Raw genomic sequence first — 27,405 nt, forward strand, 5'->3', positions numbered from 1 at the left:
ATACTAAGTGAGGGTATTATACTAAGTGAGGGTATTATACTAAGTGAAATAAGTCAGGCAGAGGAGACAAAAACCACATGATTTCACTTATATGTGGAATCTAAGAAAATAAAACAAATGAATGAACAAAAAACAAAAACAGAGTTATAAATACAGAGAACAAACTGGTGGTTGCCAGACGGGAGAGAGGTGGGAGGATGGGCAAAATAAGTGAAAACTTCCAGTCGTATAATAAATAAGTCATAGGGATTAAAAGTAGAGCATAAGGATTATAGTCAATAGTATTATAATAACTGTGTGGTGATAGAAGGTAAGTATACTTAATGAGGTGAATATTGCATAATGTATGGAATTGTGAAATCACCATGTTGTACACCTGAAACTAATATAACATTGTATGTCAACTATACTTCAACAAACAGAGATAGAGACCTAGAGTAGAAAGAAGAGAAGAATGTGTGAATTCAGAGGCAGAGATTAGAGTTGTACAGTTTCAAGCCAAGGAACACCTGGAGACACCAGAAACTGGAAGGAAGAGACAAGAAAGGATTTCCCCCCAGTAGCTTTGGAAAGAGTGTAGCCCTACAAATACCTTGATTTTGGATGTCTGGTCTCTAGGACTACGAGAGAATAAATTTTTGTTATTTTAAGTCACTAAAAAAATGCTACACAGAATTTCCTGTTTTAGTCAGGATGCACTAGATTATACTGCAATAGCACACAAATCCAAAATCTCAGTGGCTTAAAACAACACAGGTTTATTTCTTGCTCATGGTCATGTCCATCCGATAGGATGGGACCTAGCTATGTGTCATCTTCACTCCAGAACCTAGGCTGGATGGAGTAACCACTGTTACTGTAACCATGGTTGCTGTGAAGAGGGAAAGAGGGAATATGGTTATTGCTCTAGTTCTTGAAACTTCCATTTAGAAATTTTCAAATAACACGTATCTGTTTCATTGACTAGAGAGCAAATCACATGGCAACATTTAACCCCAAAATGGCCAGAAAAGATAAGCTGACATATATTCCCAAAGGGAAAGAACCAGAAATAGTTGGTGAAAACACTAAAAACTTTGATAATCTAGGTGAATATATAAAGATTTTATTTTATATTTTAAAATAGTATTTTAAATGTGGGAAGGAGCTTTCTAAGCATGAAAGGAAGTGTTGGTAGATTTCAGCATTTAAAAAATAAGAACATCTCTGTGTCAGAAATAACAAATTGAGCAAAGCCATTTATAACATATTATTAGATCAAAGGTTAGAATTCTTCATATAAAAAAAATTTAAAGGAATAATTTTAAAGACATCAATGTTTTTTTAAAGATTTTGTTTATTTACTTATCAGAGAGAGAGAGAGAGCAAGTGCACAGGCAGACAGAGGGGCAGAGGGAGAAGCAGGCTCCCCACTGAGCAAGGAGCCCGATGTGGGGCTTGATCCCAGGACGCTGAGATCATGACCTGAGCTGAAGGCAGCCGCTTAACCAACTGAGCCACCCAGGCGTCCCTAAAGACATCAGTTTTAAAATGGACTAAGATGACGAACTGGAAAATAGCAAAAGAAATGCAAGTGGAAGAGTGTTCAACTTTATTAGTAATTAAAGTAAAAGGCTATTTTTACTTATAAGATCCTGATAACCTGTTTTGATGAGAATAATAGAAGAAATGCACTATGTTATCACTGTAATTATTAAAAACAAAAACAAAGCAAACTCTATCTAGAGGACAGTTTGGCAATGTGTATCAAAAGGTTTAGATTTAAAATGCCCATTGCTGGGGTGCCTGGGTGGCTCAGTGGGTTAAACCTCTGCCTTCAGCTCAGGTCATGATCTCAGGGTCCTGGGATCAAGTCCCACATTGGGCTCTCTGCTAGGCGGGGAGCCTGCTTCCTCCTCTCTCTCTCTCTCTGCCTGCCTCTCTGCCTACTTGTGATCTCTCTCTGTCAAATAAATAAAATCTTTTAAAAAAAAATGCCCATTGCTTTCACCAGACAGCTAGTCCAGTTTTAGGAATTTAAATAAAGCCGTACATAAATATTTAACTATAGGGAGGTTTATTGCAGCATTGTTATAGCTGGGGAAAAGTGGAAATAATTAAATGTTCGACAATAAAAGACAGGTTAAATAAACTATTGTTTATCCATATAGTGACACATTTTCTGCAACATTAAAAATATGAGCAGAGAATATTTATATTATTGAGAAAAATGGATTATAGAATAGCATACATAATTCTGCTTGAAAAATGGATGTATATATAAGAGCAGTCTGAAAGGATATACATCAGAATGTTAACACAGCTGGGCTTAGGGGTATTTGATGATCTGTACTTCTAATTTTTACCATAACCATGTATTCCTTGTATAATCTTTTAAAATATAATAAAAATAAATCAGTGGTGGTGGTTGGTATACATTTCACCATTGGGCCTCACTGATGTGCAATCTCCTTATCTATTTTGTTTCCTAAAGCGGGGCCCTGTTCTTATGCCTTAGATCTACAGTTTCTCTATTGGCTCCTGTGGCTAGTCCAACCCTGACCTTGTGCCCCTTCTATTAACTGGACTTTTGCCTTTTTCCTATCATTTCCAATTCTTTTCTCAGTAATATCTTTTGAATCCCAGGTCTTCCAATACCAGGACCCAGATTTCCTGTCACCGTTCACCTTGGGATCAACCTTTTGCCCCCAGGTTCTAAGCTGATGTCAGCAACCCAGTTCCTCTTAAGGATATCCTTGATTCTGACTTTCTGCCCTTCCTATTTTCATCTCCAGGCAGATGCCACACTCCACCTGCTGGGCAGAACAACCAGCTACTAACCTGTATTGGGCTGCCACTTGTTCTCCAGCTGCCTTCCCTTCTAGATGCCATGAGTTGCCTTCCCTCCTACCCTGACGTGCCCAACTGCGGGCTGCTGCATTCCTGCGAAAACTCTAGGTCCAGTTTCCTGCACTTCCCAAACGACGCTGTGCCATTCTAGTTAACTAGGGTCCCCGCAATACATTTGTTACTGGGTTAAATTTCTCCCAGCTGTTTCTCATTTTCAGATAGAAAACAATAAAAGAATCAAATGGTATTTAGTACCATACATTATCTGCTATTGTTCAAGGTTTATGTGGCTAACAGTGAGAAATCTTTGGGTCAACTTTGAGGGGAAATTACATTAGCATCCACTAAAACACTTAGCATAGGTGTACCAATAGAGGGCGCTCCTCCCATTTCCAGACACCACACCGAACTGGAAAGATTCCACCCTGCTCCTCCTAAGCTGGAAATAGCAATAAATTACCTGTTATAAAACAGTGCTTAATTGTTTGTTTCTTACACTGTTGTACCCAGGTATTACTTTGTTTTTCCCGGGATACGTCTGTGTTGGGTCATTTTGCGTACAACAGCGCTTCACCACCGAAATCATACATAAGAGGTAAAATTTTAGTTAAAATTTTAGTTACATAAAGGGAGTATTCTCTAAGACTTACAAAATCATACCAAGACTGTTACATTTTATAGCATTTATTGGTGTTGTTGAATACATAAGAGGTAAAATTTTAGTTACATTAAGGGAGTATTCTTTAAGACTTACAAAGTCATACCAAGACTGTTACATTTTATAGCATTTGTTGGTGTTGTTGAATTTTTTATTGTAAAGTACTTAAGATTTCTCTCAGATTATTGTAACTGTGCTTTCACTCCTACTCAAATCAGGGCACAAGCAACTCATCACAATCACAAGCAAGTGGTTCCCAGAAGCAGCACTTAGAGTTGCCTCTTTTATCTTTCCTGCTTCTTTCTCCTCCGTTGCTGTTTTTGTCATATCTGTTGACTTTTCTTTTCCCTCCTAATTATGAGTTTATCACACAAATTTGCTTTTTCTACTTCCTTTTTTCCCTTCTTTATTCCTTTCCTTGGAATGGTCTACCACCCTTAAAATTTGATGTAATTTATATGCTATTAGCTCTCTAATTTCTATTTGAGGGCTTTCTGCTCTTCTTTATCACTAGCTGCCTACAAGATATTGCTATTTCAATATCTTGCTGTCACCTGACAACAGATCTAATTTCAGCTGGAAGCCTTTACCAATTTCTCCTTTTTATTAAGTGGTGAACACCCAACACTGTGAGCTTATAACCCCATTGTGTATGATGGTTCTGCTGTTCCCATAAAGAAAGAAACTATTTCTCCTGTATCTCCCAAGTCTGTCTAACCTGATTACTATAGTCCCTGCCCTAGGACAGGTCTATGTAACCTGCTGTTCTTCTGACCAGTCGGCTGTAGATTTGGGGGGTGGTGTGTGTCCAACAACCTGCTTTTTGGATTCAATTAATTTTCTAGAGGGGCTCACAGTACCCAGGGAAACATGTACATTTGCCAGTTTTTTCAAAGGCATGATAAAGGACACAGATGAACAGCCAGATGAAGACATACATAGTACGAGGTCTGGGAGTGTCCTGAGCATAGGCGCTTCTGCCCCCGTGGAGTGGTGGTGTGTCATCCTCCCAGTGATTATGTGTCTGCCTACCTGGAACCTCTCTGAATGCCTCATTACTGGGATTTTATGGTGGCTTCATGGGATAGGTATGAGCAGTTATTGACCTCATTTCCAGCACTTGTCTCCCTCTCTGGAAAATGGCAGATGGGACTGAAAATTCCAAGGTTCTAATAATTACTTGGTCTTTCTGGTGACCAGTGCTCATCCAGAAGTCCACCAGAGTCACTCCAGTAGAACAACAGATGCTCCCAATCTCTTACCACTGAGAAATTTACAAGGGTTTTCACCTAGCCCTATATTTAATATCCAGCTGGCGCTCTATACCATCCATATCTCTCCCTCTCACTCTCACACATCCACTTTTCATTATTCCAATCTTTCCTTACTCACGAGCTCAGTCTTTGCATATCTTTGTTATACTCCTTATTCTTTTCTCCTCTCTGTCACCACTCTCAAAAAAAAAAAAATTTTTTTTTCCCACTAAAAACTTACCTTAAAGCCAAGTGCAAGAATGCATGAGACTATTAAATAGACACAAAGGTATTAGGAAAAAAAAAAACTGTCAAGATAAAAGTTACTTAAATATATTCAGTGGAAAGCAGGAAAAAACTCAGAACCTTAAGAGTTGAGGGAAAGCTAGTTTTTTTTTTCTTTGATGGAAAGCTATTTTTTAAAACTACTTTTAAATGTTTGATTATGGTGAAATTACTTTAATTTTCTGAAACAATCCTGATTCCCAATATTTAGCCTCATTCTTGGACCACATAAACTGTTTTAGGATTCAGAAAATATTACCACTATATGGTTTAAGACATTTAATTTTTAACTCTTCAGCACATTCCAAAGGCATGTAAACTAATAAGGCATTGTGAAGCTTAGGACTTACTTTAATGAATAGATTAGAATTATTTATAGTTAGCAAAACAAGTCTATGCTTCTAAATGGATGCTTCTCTTCTTAAGTTCTTAAGGAAGTTGAAAGCATTTGTCTTTTAATTACTTTGTATCAGTTGCTCATACTTAAGTTTATACTGTTGACTTTGAAGAAAAGATTTGCTAATATCAAAAGATTAGCTGGTAGATTTTCAAATTAATTCCATATCCTGAAACGAAGTCAAAGGGGCTGGTACTCTAGCAGTTTTCAAAACACCACAAAATTAGTTGTTTTTTAAAGATTTATTTTAATCATATTGAAACCGTCTATGGTTTTTCTTACAGGAAAACTAGGACTGGAAGAATATGCAGTCTTTTATCCACCAAATGGTAAGAGTATTACCATTGCTTCCTCTAGTGGGAAATAGGAAAGTTGCAACTTTTGTAACAAATGTGACCTTGTCTATGTTGAGATGGATAATTTATTATCTAAAGTAAACCTTTTATAGAATATCTATTTTAGAAAAAAAGGAAAAGAAACAAAAGAATATCTATTTTAGTGAATTTTCCCATGTTTGTGGTAGGTTTGTGCTAACCTGTGCACACCCTCTGTGGCTTTCCTTGAAACCAGTAGTGATGTTTGTGAGAAAGCTGATCAGATTTAGGTCTAGGGTGCTTCATTTTCTTCTGAAGGACACTGACTGGGTCCATCCAGGGCCTTCCTTTTTTTTTTTTTTTTTTTTTTTTTTAAGATTTCATTTACTTATTTGACCCAGAGAGCACAAGCAGGGGTTGTGGCAGGCAGAGGAAGAAGCAGACTCCCCACTGAGCAGGGTGCCCTATGTAGGCTTGATCCCAGAACTCTAGGATCATGACCTGAGCCGAAGACAGATGTTTCACCAACTGAGGCACCCAGGCCCAGGGCCTTCCTTGTGATTTCCCTGCAACAGTGCTCGAATCAGTTGAGTGCATGCCTGGTGTTAAACTTTGTTATTCTCATAATTTTACAAGTGTGGTATTTATGAAATAAAAAGATTTTGAAGGGGCACCTGGGTGGCTCAGTCAGTTAAGCATCTGCCTTCCGCTCAAGTCATGATCTCAGGGTCCTGGGATGGAGCCTCACCTCAAGCTCTCTGCTCAGTGGGGGCCTGCTTCTGCCTCTCCCTCTGCCCCTCCCTCTGCCCCTCCCCTGCTTATGCTCTCTCACACACTCTCTCTCTGTCAAATAATAAAATCTTTTAAAAGATTTTGAAGAAATATATCACCACGATAATCTATTTTGACTGTATAAACTGATCAAATGAGTAATGACCTCATTAGATATTAAGTATTCCTTTGAGATTATTGGACATTTCTTAAGGTCTGCTTTTCAGAAAAGCAATATAGAACATTCCTCTTTCTGATAATTTTAAGTTGCATCCTGAAGAAGTCCACCCCAGTAGAGTTAAGAACATGGACTTTATAATCCAACAGATGTGAGTTCAGATCCCAGTTCTGCCAGCTCACCCTGTGACCTTGGGTAAGTTATATGACTTTGCTGAGCTTCAGATGCATCATCGATAGCACATGGATTAGATGAGACACGATCTATAAAAAGGGCACAGTGACTAATATGTAGCCATTGCTCAAAAAATGCAGTTGCTACTGGTGTATTTCGCTTCTTTGTCAACCTCTCCATGTGGAAGTCATACTTGGCATTCACAGCACTGATCTCTCCATGCACCTGTCAGTGTGACCTCTCAGGTTCTTCCACCCGCCATCCTCCTCTGCCCCTCTTAATTGAAGCACCGGTGTTCTCCCGTAGCCCACCCCACCCCCATTCTGCTGCTCTTCTTTTCACACGTTTTCCTCAGGCTTTTTAACCTGCTTTCTTGGTTCTGTTTGTTCATTACTCTGAAATTTACATCTTCAATTCTAACCTCTAAAATAATTAACTCCAGCTTAACATATCTCAACTCATTCATTTATCTTCCTCTACCCACTATTCAAAAAAGAAAGCAAAAACAAGATGAAATTAAGAACAAAACAAAACTGTGCTGTTTCTCTCTCGGTTCGTTGTACTCTCATCTAACCAGTCATTCAAGGCCAAATGCCAAGTAGTCATCCTTTACTTCTCTCAGTTTTGCATCCCCCTTATCTAATAAGTCACCAGGGCCATCCCATTTTATCTTTAAAATGCGTCTGGGGGGCGCCTGGGTGGCTCAGTGGGTTAAGCCTCTGTCTTTGGCTCGGGTCATGATCCCAGGGTCCTCAGATCGAGCCCCGCTTCGGGCTCTCTGCTCAGCAGGGAGCCTGCTTCCTCCTCTCTCTCTCTCTGCCTGCCTCTCTGCCTACTTGTGATCTGTCTGTCAAATAAATAAATAAATGAATCTAAAAAAAAAAAAGATCTGTTTAAAAATAAATAAATAAATAAAATAAAATGCGTCTGGGACCTCTCCCTTCTCTCTTCTTCACCATAACTGCTGCTTTGTCCTCAACCAGGCTTTACCATCTCTAGCTTATTAATTGTAATAGACACCTCACTGGTCTCTCTTTTTCCAGCCTTTTCTAGCTTTGCTTTATTGTTCACAGTGCTATCTGAGTTTTACATCTAAAAGGAAAATCTCAAAATTGCCATTTTTCTCCTTAAAGTTTTCTTCAGGCTTATCATCTCTTTATAAGTAATGTCCAAGCCTCTCGGCCTGGCATTCAAGGACCTCTTTTGACACAGGCCTCTATTCAGTCTGACTCCTAGCTTTGTATCTCCCCTTTTCCTATCTCACTTTTCTTTATGATAGTAATATCAAATGATTAGCTACACACACGCACACGCAGCCCTGTGCACTCTCTCAGAGCACCGTGCTGCTTCCTGCCTCATTACCTCTCCCTTCTCGTGTATGGAGAAGCCTTTCTTTACCTGCTCTCAGGGCTCACCTCAGGCACATTCCTTTTCCAGAAGCTTTCCCCGCTTCCCCAGGTTAGGTTAAGGACCCTTTCTTTAGGCTCCTATAGTATCCAGTGTGAAAATCTTTGACACCTCTTATTATATTGTCTTGACATTATTTGTTAATGCTTCATCTTCCTTTCTAGATTGCAAGACCCTTGAGGTATAAGGCCATATTAATTTTTGTTCCTCCGGCATCTAGTCATCACAGGGGTTTAATGAGTATTTAATTGAAATAAATTAGAGGATTTTTAATTTTAATATTTATGTTATACCTCTGACTCCTTGGAAACCTAATTTTCAGACAACTTTTTATGTTTATCCAGAAATCAGGAAATCAAAGGAAAAATAACTCTGAAGAGCCCAAAGAAGTGTCCATGAAGTCAAGTTCTTCCTCTCTCCATTCCTAGGAGAGCTTTTTCAACTTAGTTTAGAACGTAGTCGGTTAAGTGTCCAGCTCTCAGTTTCAGCTCAGGTCATGATCTCAGGGTTGTATTGGGCTCTGAGCTGGGGTTTCTCTCCCTCTCCCCCTTCCCTTGCTCGCTCACACTTGTGCTCCCTCAAATAAATAAATCTTAAAAAAAAAAGATTAGCTTTTACTTCACACACATGCCTAACAAGCTTGGTTTACCAGTGTTTATGGTCCCCTGCAAAACTAGAAGCATGGAAAGGGCTGATAGAGATAGTAAAGATGACTAACAACAGTGGAAATGAAAATCAGAGGCTTCACAAAGGAAAATAGAAAAACGATAAACCAGCACATAAGAGCACTCCAGAAAATCAGGCTAGGACCATTTTATATAAAAGCTTCTTAAAAGGTCTCACTGGGGTGTAGCATACTATCATAATTTAAGACTTTTATTAGGAACTCAAGACACCAAGGAAAAATATTGCTGTAATAACAGTAAGAGTAGCCACAGCAGCAGATGCCAGCGTTCTCCAGACAACACTGTGTACCAGGCAGGGTGCTAATAAGCACATTGCTTATGTTCATTCATTGAATGCTTACAGGGCAGGTACCTTTGGATGCAGGTATTAATATTATCCCTATTTGTAGATAAAGAAGCTGAGGCATAGCATGTCAACCTGTCCAGCTGGTGAGTTTCAAATCCAGGCTTTGAACCCAAAGCTCTTTGACTGCAGTGTTCTCCATCACCATGCCCTTTTGCTTCGGGAAATGTTACTGTGTACACTAGAGTGTCTTTCAGAAGAAAAGGAAGGGGTAATATATTGGAAATATATTTGAAATATATTGAAAAAGTGGATGTATATAATAGGTTCTAGGAAGATATTCATTCAGAATAAAAATAGTTTGTTGCTAAATGGGTTAAACCTACAGCTTTCCATAAACTTAATTCTTCAGAATAATTTCTTCTTTCAGGTTATTTTAGAATGTTACCAGAATCAGAGAGAACTCTCCTCTCTGGGCAATGAGCCTGAAGTTGCAGAATAAGAAGAGACAAAGAGTAGTTAGTGTGCTGTCCCTTTATTCTTTACTCAAGGCAAGACAAAGCAACATTTTATATTACTCACTCTCTTCTGCCAAAGATAGGAATAGTTTAAAATCTTAGGGATACCTCTGAGGTGCCTCGGTGGCTCAGTTGGTTAGGTGTCCGCCTTTGGCTCAGTTCATGATCTCGGGGTCCTGGGATCGAACCCCGAGTCAGACTCCCTCCTCAGCAGAGAGCCTGCTTCTTCCCCTCGCTCTGCCTCTCCTCTCCGCATGTTCTCTCTCTCTCTCAAATAATAAATAGATAAAATCTAGAAAATTGAAAATATAAAATCTTAAGGACACCCCTACCACCACTGCCACCAGAACTGGCCTGGCTTTCTTGGTCTCAGGGGTCCACACAGAGAGGCTGGCCTACAGCCCACTGACACACTCTCTGTCCCTGACCAGGCAGGTGCTTACCCAGGGGCACGTCCCTCCCCGTATCACCTTTCCTAGGGTTGAAATGACAGGCCATAGTGGCATTGGACATTACCCTCTCACCTCATTTGAGGCCTTGTTAGTGGACAGGCTTTTCTGTAGTAGACTCACTAAACAACTGGTGAGCGTAATTTCTGAGCTGAGGAGACTCTTCACAGGAATTACGTAAGCTTCTCTTGTTTTTATTTTTTGTTCACTTTATATAACTTTATGTATTCATTTAATACTTTACTCCTGCTCTGGCTTTCTCTTCTATTCTAGCTGGGTGATCTTCAGTAATAACCTGAAGCACCTGCTATCAAGGAGCTTACATTCTATTAAGGGAGACAAACAATAAATAAGTAAATAAATAACTAATGAAAATAATTTCAGAGAGGACATGAACAATAAAGGGGAACAAAAATTGATAGTGCGGGGCATGGCTATTTTAGGTCAGGTGATCAGAAAAGTACTTCTGAGGAGGTAGAATATGAACAGTGACCAGAATATGCAAAGTGGGCTGTGCACAGAGGTAGAACATTCCAGAGGGAATATACAGTCTGGTGAAGGGCCTACGACAGACATGTATCTGATGCTTTGAAAAACAAGATGGCCCATGGGACGGTGACAGTGAGCAAAACATAACCTGGTACAAGGTGAGGTAGGAGACTTAGGGACCAGGTCAGCTAGGGAGACAATTGATCGAAAATTTTGTCTGATAAGTCCAGTGTCTGGACTGATTCCTCAGAGACAGTTTCTGTTAATTCCTTGTTTTCTATGAATGAGCTATCCTTTTTTAAAAATTTTAATTCCGGTTAGTTAACATACAGTGTTGTATTAGTTCAGGTGTACGATATGGTGGTTCAGCACTTCCATACCTTACTCAGTGTTTGTCATGATTTAAGTGTAGTCTTGATCCCCTTAGGCTGTACTTTCTTATTTCTTTGCACACCTGGTAACTTTTTTGTTGATAACTAGATCTCTTGACTATTATAGTATGGTAACTAGCAATCGGATTGTCTCCCCTCCCCAAAATCTGTTGGTTTTTGTTGTGTACTAGTTATTTGTTTAGTGACTTTTCTAAACTGCTTTTGTCAGGATTGTGTTTTTTATAGGGAGTGCCCACTGAAGTCTCTGTTCCATTAGCTTAGTGGTCAGCTGATAATTTGATAGAGATTTTCTTAAACATCTGAAACCAAAAGAAAAAACATTACCCCAGGCTTGGTAGCCTGGCTCTGTGTTGAGGTATTCTTTCAAGGCCAGGCCATTTGTGGTTCTACCTTAGCCTGTGCTTCCTGCCTGCACAGAGCACAGGAATCTGGCAGAAGTGAAAGCTGAAGTGCTTCTTAGGTCCTTTCTAGATTCCCCTGAATAGAGAGGAGCTTTTCCCAGCCTCTTCCTTCCCTAGCCTCTTCCTTCCCAGGGTTGCCGGTCTCTCTACTGCTTGCCCCGTCTGTTGTTCTTGCTGCCCCAGGGAGCTGTAGCGAATATAATTGCATTTACAGGCTTTTGATGGTGGGTAGGCCACTTCAGCCCAGTCCCTCAGGTAGCTACTAGACAGGTCAAGATACACAAACACAGTTTTTTGATTCAAGATCCGTATTGTCCACTCTGGGACCAGCAAACTGCCTCAGGAACATGGGGAGCTATATCTTTATAATTGCCACCAAACTGGACAATGGGCAATGGTAGACAGATAAATTAAAATACCACAATGCTCTCTTTCCAAAATTCAGCTGCTCTTTCTTTTATTAAGCATCTCCTTGATTGTGAGGTTTATTATTATTATTGATTCCAGAACTCAAAAAAAGTTGATCTAACAGTTCTAGCCATCACCTTACAGAAGGACAGAGTTTTGGAGTTCCCTACTCTACTATTCTCAGTGATATCTCTTCTCCAATTCTGAAATCATCCTAACTACTGTGTGGAATAGAAGTATCACTCTAATGTAAACTCCAGGAGAACAAGGACCTTTTGAGGACCAACATATCTAGCACCAAGAATCATGCATATCACAAAGTCACTCACTGCTCAGTAGACATCGTTGAATGAGAGAGCAAAGGAATGAGGGAATGAATATTGAAGAATATGGAGAACAAAAATAGAAGCAAAGGGACAAGACTTAACAAGAGAAATACACATAGATCTGAGACTTCGGTAAACAGACACTACAATTTGCTAATACCATTTGTTTCCTACAAGAAAAGAGAAAATAATTAGTTGCTAGTGAACATTAAGCAGAGGAGTTTGGGGACTCTTGATCAGTGGTTATCAACCAAGGGTGATTCCATGCCCCACCTTCCATCCCCCAGGAAACATTGGCCAATGTCTGTGGACGCTTTTGGTTGTCAGAGCCAGAGGAAAGAGGGGTTTTACCAGTATCTCAGGAGTAGAGGCCAGGGATGTGGTTAAACATTCTGCAGTACACAGGATAGCCCCTCAAAACAAAGATTAGGAAAGGCTCTTGGAAGACATAGTGAAAATATGTCATTTTAAATCCTCTTACAAGTGTTGGAGTGCCTGGGTGGCTCAGTGGGTTGAGCCTCTGCCTTCAGCTCGGGTCATGATCTCAGGGGCCTGGGATCGAGCCCCACATTGGGCTCTTTGCTCGGCAGGGAGCCTGCTTCCCCCCCTCTCTCTCTGCCTGCCTCTCTGCCCACCTCTCTGCCCGCTTGTGATCTCTGTCAAATAAATAAATAAGATCTTTTAAAAAATCCTCTTACAAGTGTCAGGTCTATAAATAGCAATGTACTTTGTCATCTTTATGAATTTAAATAAATTAAAAACATCTCATAATCCAAAATTTATTTGATGTGTAACTTGAGACATAAATTGAAAACCTAATGAAAATTGTATTTAAAGTATGATTTTTAGATTGATTCAAATATGGTTGTAATCCAATATTTGGGAAATTTTAATTACTGAAGTAAAGTAACAAGGTCATATTCTGAAGTTGTAATTCAGAAAAATGACAGAAACAGCTAGAAAACAATGTAACCATTGTCCCAATGCCTACTCTTACCTGTTGGCTATGTGTAGAATGAGGATAACCAAAGGAAATTATTATTTCCAGAAATGAATTCAATAAACTGGACTAAGTAATCCCAAATGAAGGAGTGTAAAACGTTGGAATGATATCAAAGTGAGTCAGAGGTGAGATCTGTGATACAACTCAACTATAAATGCTGAGTATTAACAGAGACAGTGAGGAAATGAAGAGAAAATATTTAGTAAGTGCAAAGCATGTTAATATTTGATGTATTTTCTGAGTCATATTTACTATTTATATCTTATCTAGTTCAAGATTTATTTTTGTTGACCATGCTTACCATTCTGAGCTATGTCAAACGCCCATGAAACCATTACTTTATAAAGTTATTCCTGTTGAATGGGACAGGCAGTTCATATTTTAGACTTTCTTTAGATAGACAAAGCCTAGTATCTTAAAATAATCGGTTAATGCAGACTTGCAGAGCTCTAAGGCCAGAGAAGAGATGGTGTCCCAAGCATCCTGACGCCTGTTAGAAGTACACTCTTGGATGATGGCCACGTGCATGAAACTTGACCCTTGAAAGGCTGAAGTGATGAGAGGCAAAGGAAAGGATTTTGGAAAACTGGCCAAGAACATGACAACCTCTGAGATCAAAGAAATGTTTTAGGCGATATGTGCCTGAGAGTGTTAATGGATTTGTCACTGCTTCTTATGCCTTCTACTTTTGTTGGCCAGAATTTCACTTTGTCCTTCCTCAACAGAGCGGACCGTGTACCCTTTTTTTCGGAATCATAAGCCCTGGTTAATCTTACCTAATATTCACCAAAAAAAGATTTTCTTAGGTTTAAGCTGATACTTAAAAGTGGTGCTGTCCCTTCTGAAAGTATAAAATAGTTACGGTTGTGGAGTATCTGCTGTGTCCTAAATACTGGACTCTTGCACTTTAAGGACATTAACTCATGTGTGCTTTATACAACTTGGTGAACTTGGTCTTGTTTATCTCCATTTTCAAAAATGAAAATAGAGAATCAGAGGGTGTCAGTAACTTGCCTGGAGTCACACAGAATTCATACTCATGTCTGTATGACTTCATTGGCCATTTCTAATTTCAACACTGAGTTTTTGAGAGCATCTTATCCTACATGTTAGTTACTTATTCGTAAATGAATCTTACACCCTAATGTTTTTTCACTTTCTAATTTTTTTATTTGCATATCATTGACACACAATGTTACATTAGTTTCAGGTGGCCAACATGCTGATTGGATAGGTCTACACATTATGTTGTGCTCAACCACAAGTATAATGATGCCTGTCACTGTAGAGCACTACTTCAGTACCACTGACTGTATTCCCTATACTGTGCCTTTTGTCTCCATAACTTACTCATTCCATAACTGGAAGCCTGTTTCCCCCATTCCTCTTTGCCCATTTGCCTGTCCCCCTCCCTACTCTCTTGCCCCAGCAACCATTATTTTGGTTCTCTGTTGTATTTAATATCTTATTTAAAGACCTGATTATAAATCCTCAAATCTCCATTAATTTATATCTCATTTCTAGAAGATACTGTGCTGGGTGCTGAAGATAATACACAGTATGAATTGTGCCCCTTGCCTCAAGGAGTTTATAACCTAACTGCTTATAAAGCAGCTGTAGATTTCAGAACTTGGGGAAAATGTGGGGGAAGTGCAGTTGGCCACAAGTCGTAATGTATGCATCCCTTTTTGTTGCCTGGCAGTTCATGAATTTACTCACTATAAGCTTCCTAATTAAAAGTGTCTTGTCTGGACTAGGGTACTCCTATCCTTAGCAGATCCTTAATATATATTTGTAGAATATGAAAATAATAATAGTTCCACCTCCATTTCTGACTACCTTAACCTGATTGTTCGAATGTTGCTGTAGTAGTTTAACAGAGGAAAGAAAAAGGGTCTTTGCAGTAAGAATATAGGGGTTTTGTATAATATCCATCTACTTTGAGATGTAGTATTTAGAAAGATGTAATATGTACTTACATTTCTGTAAAGCATCAAAATATGTCTACTATTTATTAACTCATTTTCCTCTCAGTTTATTTTCAGACATCAACAATTTTATTGTAGAAAAGTTAGAAAAGATAGACTTTTTTATTATTTGCTAAAAGCCTATAATTAATAAAATAAACAAAATTAAGTAGCTGAGAGGGAAGGTAGGAAAAGATAGTCATTCATAAGAAGAAAAAAGATGCTCAATCAAAGATATAAGCAGAGAGAGAGACTTGAAGAAAGATGGTGGGTGGGCCCTCAAATCTCAGCCTTTTTTTTTTTTTTAAGGTTTTATTTATTTGTCAGAGAGAGAGAGAGCGCGCACAAGCAGGGGGAGCAGCAGGCAGAGGGAGAAGCAGGCTTCCCACTGAGCAAGGAGCCTGATGTGGAACTGGATTATGACCTGAGCCAAAGGCAGCCTCTTAACCGACTGAGCCACCCAGGTGTCCCGTGGGCCCTCATTCTAAGTGTTCCTTGGAACTTGACCTGGTGGCTATCACATCAGGAATGTTGACTTGTAATGTGAACCTAATCGGATTTTGAATTTTTTCAGTTTCTAGAAGCAAAAAACCTTTAAGTTGCTGAAGAATCTTAAACTGGAAGATCCTCCTATATCCACTTTTCTTTAGATCTCACAAATTTTTCTGTGTTTGCTTTAAGCATAATTGTTAAACATAGAATTTTAGAGCTAGATGATATTTCAAAGACAGTCTTAGTTCCTGTGCAATGACAAGCAGTTACTGAAACTCAGGAAGTCGGTGACTTTCCTGAGGTTACCCAGCTGGTTTGTATAAGCCAGCCACTTATCTTTTTAACAGATTGGATTCTAATATACAGGATGAAGTTGTTTCAGGAAGGACATAATCTATTGACTTTCTGAGACCATTACAATTTGTTCTTAAACTTAGTTCTGTGATATGCCTTGTTCTAGTTTTGTGTTCTTTTTGTAACATAGTCAAAGTTTTAGTTTTTCAGCGTTAGCAATAGAAAGTTTACTGGCTGAAAACTTCTAGTTTGTTTTTATACAGGTATTAAAAAGCATTTTTGTTGTTGTTGGTTACCATCACTCAGTCTTTCTAACATCCATGAACAAATGAAGCAAAGATAGGAAACCTTTCTGTTTCAGTTTTAATCCTCTCAAGTTTACCTAATAACTCAGTGGGTATACTAATTGAAAAGAAACTTTTTTTTTCTTTTTTTTTTTTTTAGGTGTAATCCCTTTCCATGGATTTTCAATGTATGGTAAGTTGGGCTTTAAAATAGTCACTGTTTTTATCACACTTTAGAAAATTAAACATAAAGATCACACTTTATACCATATCACCCACCCACTTAACAAGTTATCATGAACATTTTTAAACATTGAGTTTAGTATTTGTTTATATCTCCTATTAAATATTTTAAAAATAAAGTGTCCTCTTAATTTCTCAGATGATGATTGCTTGACAAATTAAAATTAGAACATACTGGGAAAGTGCTTCTGAGTTGACCAGGTACTAATCTGATGGAAACTAGAGATACATGTTAATATTTAGTTCTCATAGGTGGAAAATGAGGTTACTTAAATTCCCGAATTAATTCTCCTAAGTCTTTTAAACAAATAATAGGTTCAAAAGAATGTGAAGGGAGGGCCAAGACTGAGTTCGAGTCTATGCTTTCTCCAGACTGCTGACACAGACATCAGATTTCACTGAAGGCTTGCACATCCCGAGGGACCATGTGAAAAGCGCACGTTCAGGCGTGAGGACCCTGAATGCCTTCCAGCCTCAGGTGTCATTGAATGAGGAATGCAAGAAGCTTAATGAAGATGAGCATGAGGAAGAATGCTCTATACTCCAATGGATATAATTTTTAAATTGTCACACATTGCATATAAACATGTTGAAGAGTGTTGTCACCCCATCTGCTATCTCCCCACCTTTATACTAAACAGAAATACTTTAATGTTTTGCTTGTATAAAAGGAATCAGTGACACATTAACAATTTTCTTTGTAAAAGCCCCTCTTTGTATTCAGCATCAGACAATAATGGTGAAGGACAGAACGTTAGATTTTTTAAAACTAGCAGACAATGGAAGGAATTCAGAAGACCTAAGGAACTTTGCATTATGCTACCCTTGACGGTGTTAATCACAGGCTTGAGTTACAGGGCACTCTGCTTTCTTCTCTTGAGCAACCGAAATTTAATAACATAATATGTAACATTATAATCACCTTTCAGCACATTTCTCTTTTATAAATATGTGAGGAATTTAAAATAGAAAACCCCAAAAAGGTTAAGAATATAAAGTTTTACATCTAATAATAAAAATGTTAGCCTGTTATCTATTTTATTTCCAACTGCAAGAATTTTTCAAGTAAACAGTTTTTAAAAAGTGACCTTGAGAGATTCGGAGGATATTAATGATGTTATAAAAGCTTAAATCTAGTGATTCTTAGGGAACAAAACACATCATTGACTCTGACTCTGCTTATTCCCATGCTTACTTAAATAGGCAAAGGTTTAATGTTCACTAAGGAATTAGATGATGCAAAATGTTTGATACAGAGTTTCTTTATACTATTTTAGAAATGTATGTTAAGCATCCACAAACACCTTAGCAACACCACTTATTCAGAACTAGTATATTAGCATCCCCAAGGACTCCACATAATACTTTACTAATTCAGTTTTAGCTACTGTGTTTCTTAATAATTGTATAATACTTCTCTCTTTAAAAAACTGATTCAAAACTTTTTATTTTTAAAATAAATTTAAAAATTTAAATTATTTAAAAATAATTTATGCCAATTAATATAGTTTGATGATTTCACAAAGAAATTCCTATGGCACCATATTTAATTGATTAAGAAGATAATGAGCTAATTCATTTTTATGGAAGAAACAAATGGGAAAATGTGCTATAAATAAAAAGCTCATGTAGATTTCTTACATGTCACATATAAAGGACTAAAGCTTTTCCATTTCATAGCTTTATAAGGGAATTCAACACAAACAGTAGTGGTATCTTAAATAATAACCAATTGTAAAGGTTTGTTATTATACATGTTTGTTAAAAAAGTGCTGATTTTAAAATTATCTCTTTTATTCCTTCACTGGAAATGATAATTAATGAGTACTGAATCCATAAAATCTTTAGACTCAGATTATAGGTTTTTACATATCAATAACTTTCAAAGTTAAAGGAAAAATATGCCTAAAAAGGTAAATAAATTTTAAAGCTTCACTTTGAATTTATGATAATGCCATGTATTTATGCCACATTGCTTTTTCTTAGGTTGTTGCAACTAGAATATGAATTATTCTTTTTAAATGTGTAGAATACATTAATTTGGGCTATTTTAACAAATAGCAATTTATTTTGATAGTAGAGTAAGTTTTTAAAGTTCGTTTTAAAATGGAAAGATATGCCAGTTAGTTTTTAAACGTGTATGTATATGTAATGTAATTTTTTTCTTTATATATAAAAGTAGTTTATTTTTGTAGGTATTTATTTACTCCCCTAAAATTGATTTGTCTCTCTTTTCTTCTTCAGAAAAAGTGAAATCTCACCCTTGCAATGCTAGCTTTTGATGATTTACTCATCTATAATACTGTGCACTGACATTTATTCCAGATAGTTGATTTTTTATTTTTGTAAGAGTTAAAAATTTTTATCATTTTTCCTTTCATTTTTTCAAAAAGAAGTGAGTTGAGTTGGCTTATTGCTTTCCCTGATAATTTAACTGCCTACTGCCAGGGACAGTATTGATGGATTATGGAGCCTGAGAATTTCTAACTTGTCCATTTTATGTCATAGCTAAAATTACCCAGTAAGTCATTGTGCTTTAAAATTAATATTTAGGTAATGCAGTTTTATGTATCTGCATTATGAATGTGTTCATGCTGCATAAAATTCTCAAGGTTTGAAAAGATGAAAAGCATGACCATGTCAGTCCAGCATAATCATGTTGTCACATCAGCATCTGAGATGAGGACTTTTGACATTCAGTTGTGGGATGTCTGATTGAGTTGACTCAACTGTGCTTAATTGCCAAGAATTGGGTGCAAAGGAAAACTTAATTCAACATTCATTAGAGAAATAAATCCTCTACCTGAGAGTTGTTTTATTTGAAGCCTATAAAAACTTCTTTGTACAAATGTTGAGATAATGCCAGTCTCAAGGACCAGTTATTCTAAACTGTTAATCAAAATTTTTATTTTCAAATTAAATTAGTTGAAGACCATGATTCTAAACGCTAGTCATAAATCATCTTATATTTTACTTACCTCACTTCCAAAATAAAAAACTTTGAAAAACCTTCTGCATCCTTTGTGGAACAAAGTGAAAATGAATGACCTCCGTCTCACTTTCTTACTATTTCAATTTAAAAAAGAAAGACTTGACTTTACATAGTTTTTTAAAGTTACTTTGAACTTTAATATCCCTCTATATGTAATTCCACTGTGTCATTCCATTAAGTTGGGTTTATGGTAGTTTTTAATTACCCCTTCTTTATCATTTTCAAGGACTGAACTTTTTACATGTGTATTTATTTCCTTTTCAACATGGAGAAACAATATATATGATTTTAAACTTGTCTTTGAATGAATATTACTATAAAATATTTATTCTTTCATGTTTCATTAACTTATTTTCTCAAATTGTAATAGTTCTACAATGTTACTGATTAATTTCTTTATTCTTTCAGTTGCACCACTTTGTTTTCTCTACCATGAACCTTCCAAATTGTATCAGATATTCCGTGAGATGTATGTGCGTTTTTTCTTCAGACTCCATTCCATCTCTTCTCATCCTTCAGTAAGTTCATAAAAATTGGATCAAATTTGACTCTAATCTGTTTTCTTTCCTTAAGGAAAAGTCTCCTACTCGGTTAAATTGTAAAGCAGCAAATTTTAATTTGTAATGTGAAGCAGCATATTTCTACAGAATAAGTGAAATTGAAGAGAAGAAGAAATTGACATTTAAATATTTTTGGTGATAATTAGGGAGGAAAAAGGTGTTTATCAATTGCACTTACATTGCCTTTTATCTGTTAACTGAAAAAACATATAAAAATGTCTGTATTATTCACTTTGACAAGGATGCCTACCCTCTTTGAATGCTGATGTCCTCATCTAGGAGATGAGATTAGTATGTTTCTCTAGGGCTATAGACTGCCAGGGTAGCACTTGGCTCATGGTGGGTGTTCAGTAAATAATAAATGACTCCTGTTTTTATTACTATTGTTGTGATTGTCATCTGTTAATGAAAATCCAACATTTATTTGTCACTTATTTTTCAATCTCATATTTGACTAATTATCAGTTACCATACTAGATAATTTCTTTGTGTTCAGTAGATAGCTCCATTGACCTCTAAGAGGAACCTACTGGGAGTCAAACTTTTTTTTTTTTTAAGATTTTATTTATTTATTTGACAGACAGAGATCACAAGTAGGCAGAGAGGCAGGCAGAGAGAGAGAGAGGGAAGCAGGCTTCCCACCAAGCAGAGAGCCTGATGCGGGGCTCGATCCCAGAACCCTGGGATCATGACCTGAGCTGAAGGCAGAGGCCTTAACCCACTGAGCCACTCAGGCACCCCGGGAGCCAAACATTTTTATCTATTTTATGTTGGCTGGTCCTCTGTCACATCTTTTTTTCCACCCATGAGCCTGAGTAAAAACAGTATTTTATTTTAATTATACTTTTTCGCCTTTGGGCCTGCTCTGGTCCACCTGTGGTTAACTCAGCTGACTCTCCAGAAGAAACACTAAATGGGAATGTATCAGGGCTACCAGATTTCCCTGAAGAGAATACTCTGTCACTACTATTAAATTAAATCACTTTTCATTATCCCCCACAGTTTAACCCTGTGTATTCCTAGTCCACCTCCCTCTGTCTCCACCTTTGCTCTCCTACATTGCTAGTAAAAGCTGGCAAGTAACAGAAATCCAGGGTTTCTCCGATGAACAAATGAAGCACCACCAATTATCTTTGGGGGGTTTCCTATTCTCTGAAACAACTTGAGTTAGTGCTTATCTTATATTAATTTCTAGTGTAGAGTAATCAGAAATATACAAGTAATTCTGTTTTCTAATAACCTTATTTTTAGCCTCAGATTTCTTACTCTCATATCTGTATCATTTTATGCTTTAGAGTTAAAAAAAAATTTTTTTAACTGGCTGCCCAGGATACACCCACAGTGTTTTCCTTGTACAGGGCACTGAAGCTTGACATCCAGCAACCCTGGATACTCCTTCTCTAGCTCCATGCTGACCCTGAGGTGTCCTTTTTCAGTGAGTTGGTTGGGCCAGCCCTGCCTCTTGCCCTTTCTTTATTCAATGGAATAGACTTACAGGCGGTCAGCTCCTTTTCTGGCTTGTAGCCAGACTGAACTATTTGGAACCATGCCAGCCCTTTTTTTCCTTAGAAACTCACAAAGAGGACTCAAACTTCCTCACAAAGATCAACTCTGAGGAATGCTGAGGTACAAGAAAGACTTTATTCAGAGTCGTCAAGTAATAAACGCACTTGAAAAACCATCTGCTTCAATTGGTTACTTTTTGTTCTCTACAAATGATGCCCTTATAAAAAGTAGATTTATATATATAGATAGAAAGATAGAGCTTTATACTAAGGTAATCAAACATTCTTGTTTGATAACTTCCTGATGCAAATTTCAAACAGTCACTGGTCAGTCTTCCCCTGGGAATAGATTTCAAAGAAAGAGTGAAAAAAAGCAGGAAATATTTTCCTGGATGGGTGAGGCAGCTGAAAGGGAAGGGACTTATGGAGGGAGAGAGTAAAGGGTGTGGGTGTAGTACAAAGAAATACCTGGAAACTGGAATGCGTCCAGAAAAAACTAGTTTGCTGGACATAAGTGATAATACAGGGCTTACAGAGTAGCAGGTTTTCTATAAAATGATGTTTTCCTTGGACCCTCTGAATATTATACACCAGGTTATATGGGGATCCTATTGTGTTAAAAAGGAGGCTCCTTAGCATACCTATCATAGTAAGAGGGAAAAAATGTATCTTTAAACAAAGTATTGGAGATCATTAGAGCATTTCCTGTTTTTTACTTTTCGACAATATAAAAATATTTATATTGATAAAATTTTCCTCATTTCTATTTGAATAATTTATTGTCAGAGTTAATTTTTAAATGCTAAAATATGTATTTCTCTTGTGTTTTCTTATTATATCCAGGGTATTGTGTCCCTCTGTTTGCTGTTTGAAACTCTTCTTCAGACCTATCTCCCTCAGCTCTTCTATCATCTACGAGAAATTGGGGCTCAACCGTGAGTGCCTTTCTCTCCTAATTAAAGAATAGATTGACATCAGAAGGTACTATTATATCACTTTAAAGCATACAATGTAAAGATACAATAATTCTTTAGGGAAATTAAACTAACAATTTCTCCAATAAAACACAGATTATCAAGTAGCTCTATGTTGTGTAGCTCTATGTTGTGCCAAAAATTCTCAGAAGAACATCCAAAATCCTAATGAATTCTTACTTGCTGGGATTTTTGTGCCTGGTGGAAGGATGACCAAAATGAGCTGATTTCTATTCAAAAGGAAAGGTATTGCCAAAATTGAGAAAAAATTTGTGAACACAAATACTGTGTAAGAAATGTGATAATACTAAAATTAAGTCATTTTAGGCTAAGTTTACCAGAGAACAACTTAATGAAAGCTATATAGGTTAAAGTTTGCTTTTTTGTTCAAGGAAATTATATCAGTCACCTAGTAATGATTGTACACTGTGATTATTTTGTTCCAAAAGTTTGCATATTTGTTTGTTTATCTCAGTATGAGTTATCAGTGAACATGTAGGTACGGTACCTCTGGGCTTCAATATTATTGGTCTCTTCTCTTTTTTTAAAATAACAATGTCTAAGGCAACAGAAGTTTCTAAATGATTTATTAATGTTTTGTCGCTGTCTTCCCCTCTGTGAAACCAGTTTCCCCATTGGCAGGGCATATTTGTAAGGAGCATTAACTCTTTGAGATCACAAATATAGTTAATAGGAAATGCAGTAGTTTAGTATTGATTTCTCCATACTTGAATCCACATCAAGTGGATGGATGGATGGATGGATGGATGGATGGGTGGGTGAGTTTAAAAGACAGACCAGGATTTAAATTCTATCTACTAAGCCGTATAATCCTGATGAAGTTATTTAATTCAGCTAAGTCTGAATTTCTTTCTTTAAATCAAGATAATTCAACTTCCTCATCTTTAAAATCAAGAGAATTCCTACCTCATGAGGTTGTTTCAGTAGTCAAGGATTTTATACATACACACATATATACATATGTATGTGTGTATATATATGTAAATAAAATAAAATTTTATACATATATATATACTTCCTCTAAAGCACATCTTAGATCTTAGAAATACCTTTTATAAAACAATAACTCATTTCATCCATTGATAATACTGAGATTATACTCTTTCCTTTGTAGCCATTAAAAAACAAGACTCTGTTAATGATTAAGATGATAAAAACAAGAATGTGGCAGAAATATTTTATATTGCACATAAGTCTTTTTTTCTTAAACTTGTAGTAAATTGGCTTCTGTTTTACTCTTGTGCAATGAATATTTGTATATGATGAAGCTTTACTAGGATGAAGACATTTAGTTTACTGCTTAAAACTAAAGTCCTGATTTTTTTTTTTTGGCCTATTTATACACTTTAATCATGAAAACGACACACATTTATTTCAATGACTTACAGCAAACATTAAAATTCTTATGCAGAAGAAAGCATAAAAATGTAATTGTCGAGCTAGAAATCAATTTCTCAAAGGCTTTTATGAATTAAAACTGATGCTGTTGAAGGTTTTTAATTAGAATTTAATTTCTTCAATAGATAATAAGACTGTTCAGGTTATCTGTTTCTTCTTGAATAAGCTTTAGTACTTTGTTCATTTAATCTAAGTTATCATATTTATGGACATAAAGTTATTCATAATATTCCCTAAATATTCTTAATTAATCTTTTAATATCCAGAGAATCACAGTGACAACACCTCTCTCGTTCTTGAGATTGATATTTATATCTTCTCTCTTTTTTATTGTTTGGCTAGAGCTTTATTAATTTTATTCTTCTTTGAAAGAACCATGTTTTGGTTTTCTTTGATTTTCTTTGATTTTCTCTATTGTTCTTCTGTCTTCAATTTCACTGATTTATGCTTTTATATTTATTATTTCCTTCCTTATGTTTGCCTTAGGTTTATTTTGCTCTTGTTTTCTTGTTTAAGGTTAAAGATCGTTAGTTTGAGACCTTTCTTCTTTTCTAATATAAGGAATATTATTATAAATTGCCTTCAAAGCCCCACATTACCTCTACGCAGCAAATTTTGATATGTTGTTTTCATTTTAATTCAATTCAGAATGTTTTTTTTTCTTTCTTTCTTTCTTTCTTCCTTCCTTCCTTCCTTTCTTTCGAGAGAAAGAGAGCATGTGTAGGAGGGGGATAGGGAGTGGGCAGAGAGAGAAAGAGAATTTCAAGCAGACTCCCCCCCACCCCCACCCAGCACAGAGCCTGTTGCAGGGCTCCATCTCACAACCCTGAGATCATGACCTGAGCCAAAATCAAGAGTCAGGTGCTTAACTGACTGAGCCACCTAGGTGCCCCTTGAAGTGTTTCTGAATTTCTCTTGTGACTTTCTCTTTGAGCATGGGTTATATAGAGGTGTGTTGTCTAATTTCCAAATATTTGGAAAGTTATGAAACCTTTCTGTTATTGATTTCTATTTTAATTATGTTGTAATTGACAACATGCTTCATGAGATTTCAGTTTTTTAAAATGTGCTGAAGTTTGTTTTATGGCCTAGAATATGATCTGTCTTGGTGACTATTCCAAGTACACTTGAAAAGAATTCATATTCTACTGGTGTTCAGCAGAATGTTCTGTAAATGGCAACATAGTCAAGTTTTTGATAATATTGAAGCCTTCTATAAACTTATTAATTTTCTGTCTACTTTATTAATTATTGAGAAAGAAATGTTAGTCTCCAGTTATTATTGGGAGTGTGTCTATTTCTTCCTTCATTGCTATATATGTTTTTACTTCATGCATTAGAAGCTCTGTTTTTAGAAGAACTGGTCCCTTGATCATTATTTAATGTTTTTATTCCTGGCAATAAATCTACTGCATCTGATATAGCCATCCCAGCTTTCTTTCAATTACAATTCATATGGTACACTCTTTCTGTCCTTTTGGTTTTAGTGTATTGGTTATCAATTTCTTTATTTTCTAAGTGGCTTTCTTGTCAAAAGTATAGTTGGGCCTTCCAGTACAGCAATTTGTCTTTTTAATTGTTGTGTTTATTCCATTTATATTTATAATCGATTTTATTGATTAAAGTAATAGCAATTGATATCATCTACTATCTTGGTAGACATTTTCTATTTGTTTTTTGAAAGACTGTACTTATTTACTGACACAGAGAGTGAGAGGGAACAAGCACGGGGAGCAGCAAGAAGAGGGAAAGGGAGAAGCAGGTTCACCACTGAGTAGAGAGCCTAGTTCTGCAAGTTCGTTCCCAGGGCCCTGAGATCATGACCTGAGCTGAAGGCAGACACTTAACCAACTGAACCACCCAGGCGCCCCTATTTGTCTTTTTTATTCTGTTTTTCCTCTTTTCCTGCCTGCTTTTGAACTAAGTATTTTTTATTACATTTTATCTCTACTATTGGATTATTATTTATACCTTTCTTAAAACATTTTTTTGATAGATGCCTGTCTTAGTTCAGTCTGCTATAACAAATTACCATAAACTGTGTAGCTTATAAACTACTGAAACAGTTCCCACAGTTCTGAAAACTGAAAGTCTAAGATCAGGGTGATAGAGCATGGTTCAGTTCTAGTGAGGACCCTCTTCTAGGCTGCAGACTGCCAACTTCTTATTGTATTCTCACATGGTGGAGAGCAAAGAAGAGAAACTAACTCTGTCATGATTCTTATGAAGGCACTAAGCTCAACCCTGAAGGCTTCACGCTCTAACTATCTCATTTCACTTACCACCCTAAGACCCTCCCTCTTTGACTACTCCCCATGACACTGGAGGGTAGGTTTTGTTTTTTGGGGTTTTTTAAAATTTATTTATTTATTTTTTATTTACTTGAGAGAGAGAGAAAATGAGAGAGAGCTAGCATGAGAGGGGGAAGGTCCAAGGGAGAAGCAGACCCCCCCCCCCAGCAGGGAGCCTCATGCAGGACTTATCAGCAGACTCCAGGATCATGCCCTGAGCTGAAGGTGGTCACTCAACAAATTGAGCCACCCAGGCACCCTGGGGGGTAGTTTTCAACATGAAGGCGGTGGGGGGTCGGGGGGAGGGGGGGGAGGGGGGACTGGTGAGATGACGGAAACTTTCAGTCCATAACAATGTCTTAGGGTTTACAGTATACATTTTTTAATTAATCACATTCTACCTTCAAATAAACTCCCTGGATGGCTTTACTGGTAAATTCTGCCAAACATTTCAGGAAAAATGTTTTTTCTCTTTGTCTTTAGTTCTCAGCAGTTTAATTAGGATGTATCTGTAAATATTTTTTTCTGCACCATACTTTCCTTTTCTTCTAGGATTCCAGTGATACAAATGTTGAAACTTTTGGTCTCATCCCAGAGGTCCCTGAAACTCTACTCATTTTATTTGCAATCCATTTTACTCTATGGTTCTAATTAGACACTTTCTGTTGATCTATATTCAAATTCACTGGTTCTTTTCTCTGTCATTACCATTTTGCTATTGGATCTATCCAGTGAAGGTTGTTTTTTGTTTTGTTTTTGTTATTGTATTTTTCAGTTGTAAAGTTTCCATTTGGTTCTTACCTCATAGAACTGTGCCTTAATAAGGGTAAATTTTACTCCCCATAAATTATACCTCAATAAACTATTTCCAAGAAACTAATTCTGCCCTATATATGGAGGGAGCACAGTGTGTGGTGCTGTTGTTCTAATAACACACCATGAGGGATCCAGTAAAATGAAACTGGATGACATTAATAACTTAGACTTAAAAGTCAAATGATCTTTTTAAATTTAAAATATTTGGTAGCCAAAACTTTCTTCAGCATTTATAAACAGATATTCTAAAACCAACCAAAAAGTTTAATTTGTCAATATTACTCTCTGCATGTATTTTGTTATATTAGAATAACAGTTATCTGGTCTTGAGGAATTTCTGAAAACTT

General features: G+C 36.8%; 1 protein-coding gene across 2 annotated transcripts in view; it reads left to right on the forward strand.

The window, feature by feature from the left end:
• TBC1D19 (TBC1 domain family member 19) overlaps positions 1-27,405 on the forward strand; it is a 161,249-nt gene that overhangs the window by 126,154 nt on the left and 7,690 nt on the right. For both annotated transcript variants that reach the window (XR_013966477.1, XM_080797659.1), the window contains exons 14-18: positions 3,340-3,424; positions 5,707-5,751; positions 16,419-16,451; positions 19,902-20,011; positions 22,402-22,493. Coding sequence is in view for 1 of the 2 variants with exons in the window: in XM_080797659.1 (XP_080653785.1) it covers positions 3,340-3,424; positions 5,707-5,751; positions 16,419-16,451; positions 19,902-20,011; positions 22,402-22,493 (365 nt within the window). In the remaining variant the exon portion in view is untranslated. The remainder of the gene's footprint in view (positions 1-3,339; positions 3,425-5,706; positions 5,752-16,418; positions 16,452-19,901; positions 20,012-22,401; positions 22,494-27,405) is intronic.

The sequence above is a fragment of the Martes martes genome (genome assembly GCF_963455335.1).
Source record: "Martes martes genome assembly, chromosome: 2".
Taxonomy (NCBI): domain Eukaryota; kingdom Metazoa; phylum Chordata; class Mammalia; order Carnivora; family Mustelidae; genus Martes; species Martes martes.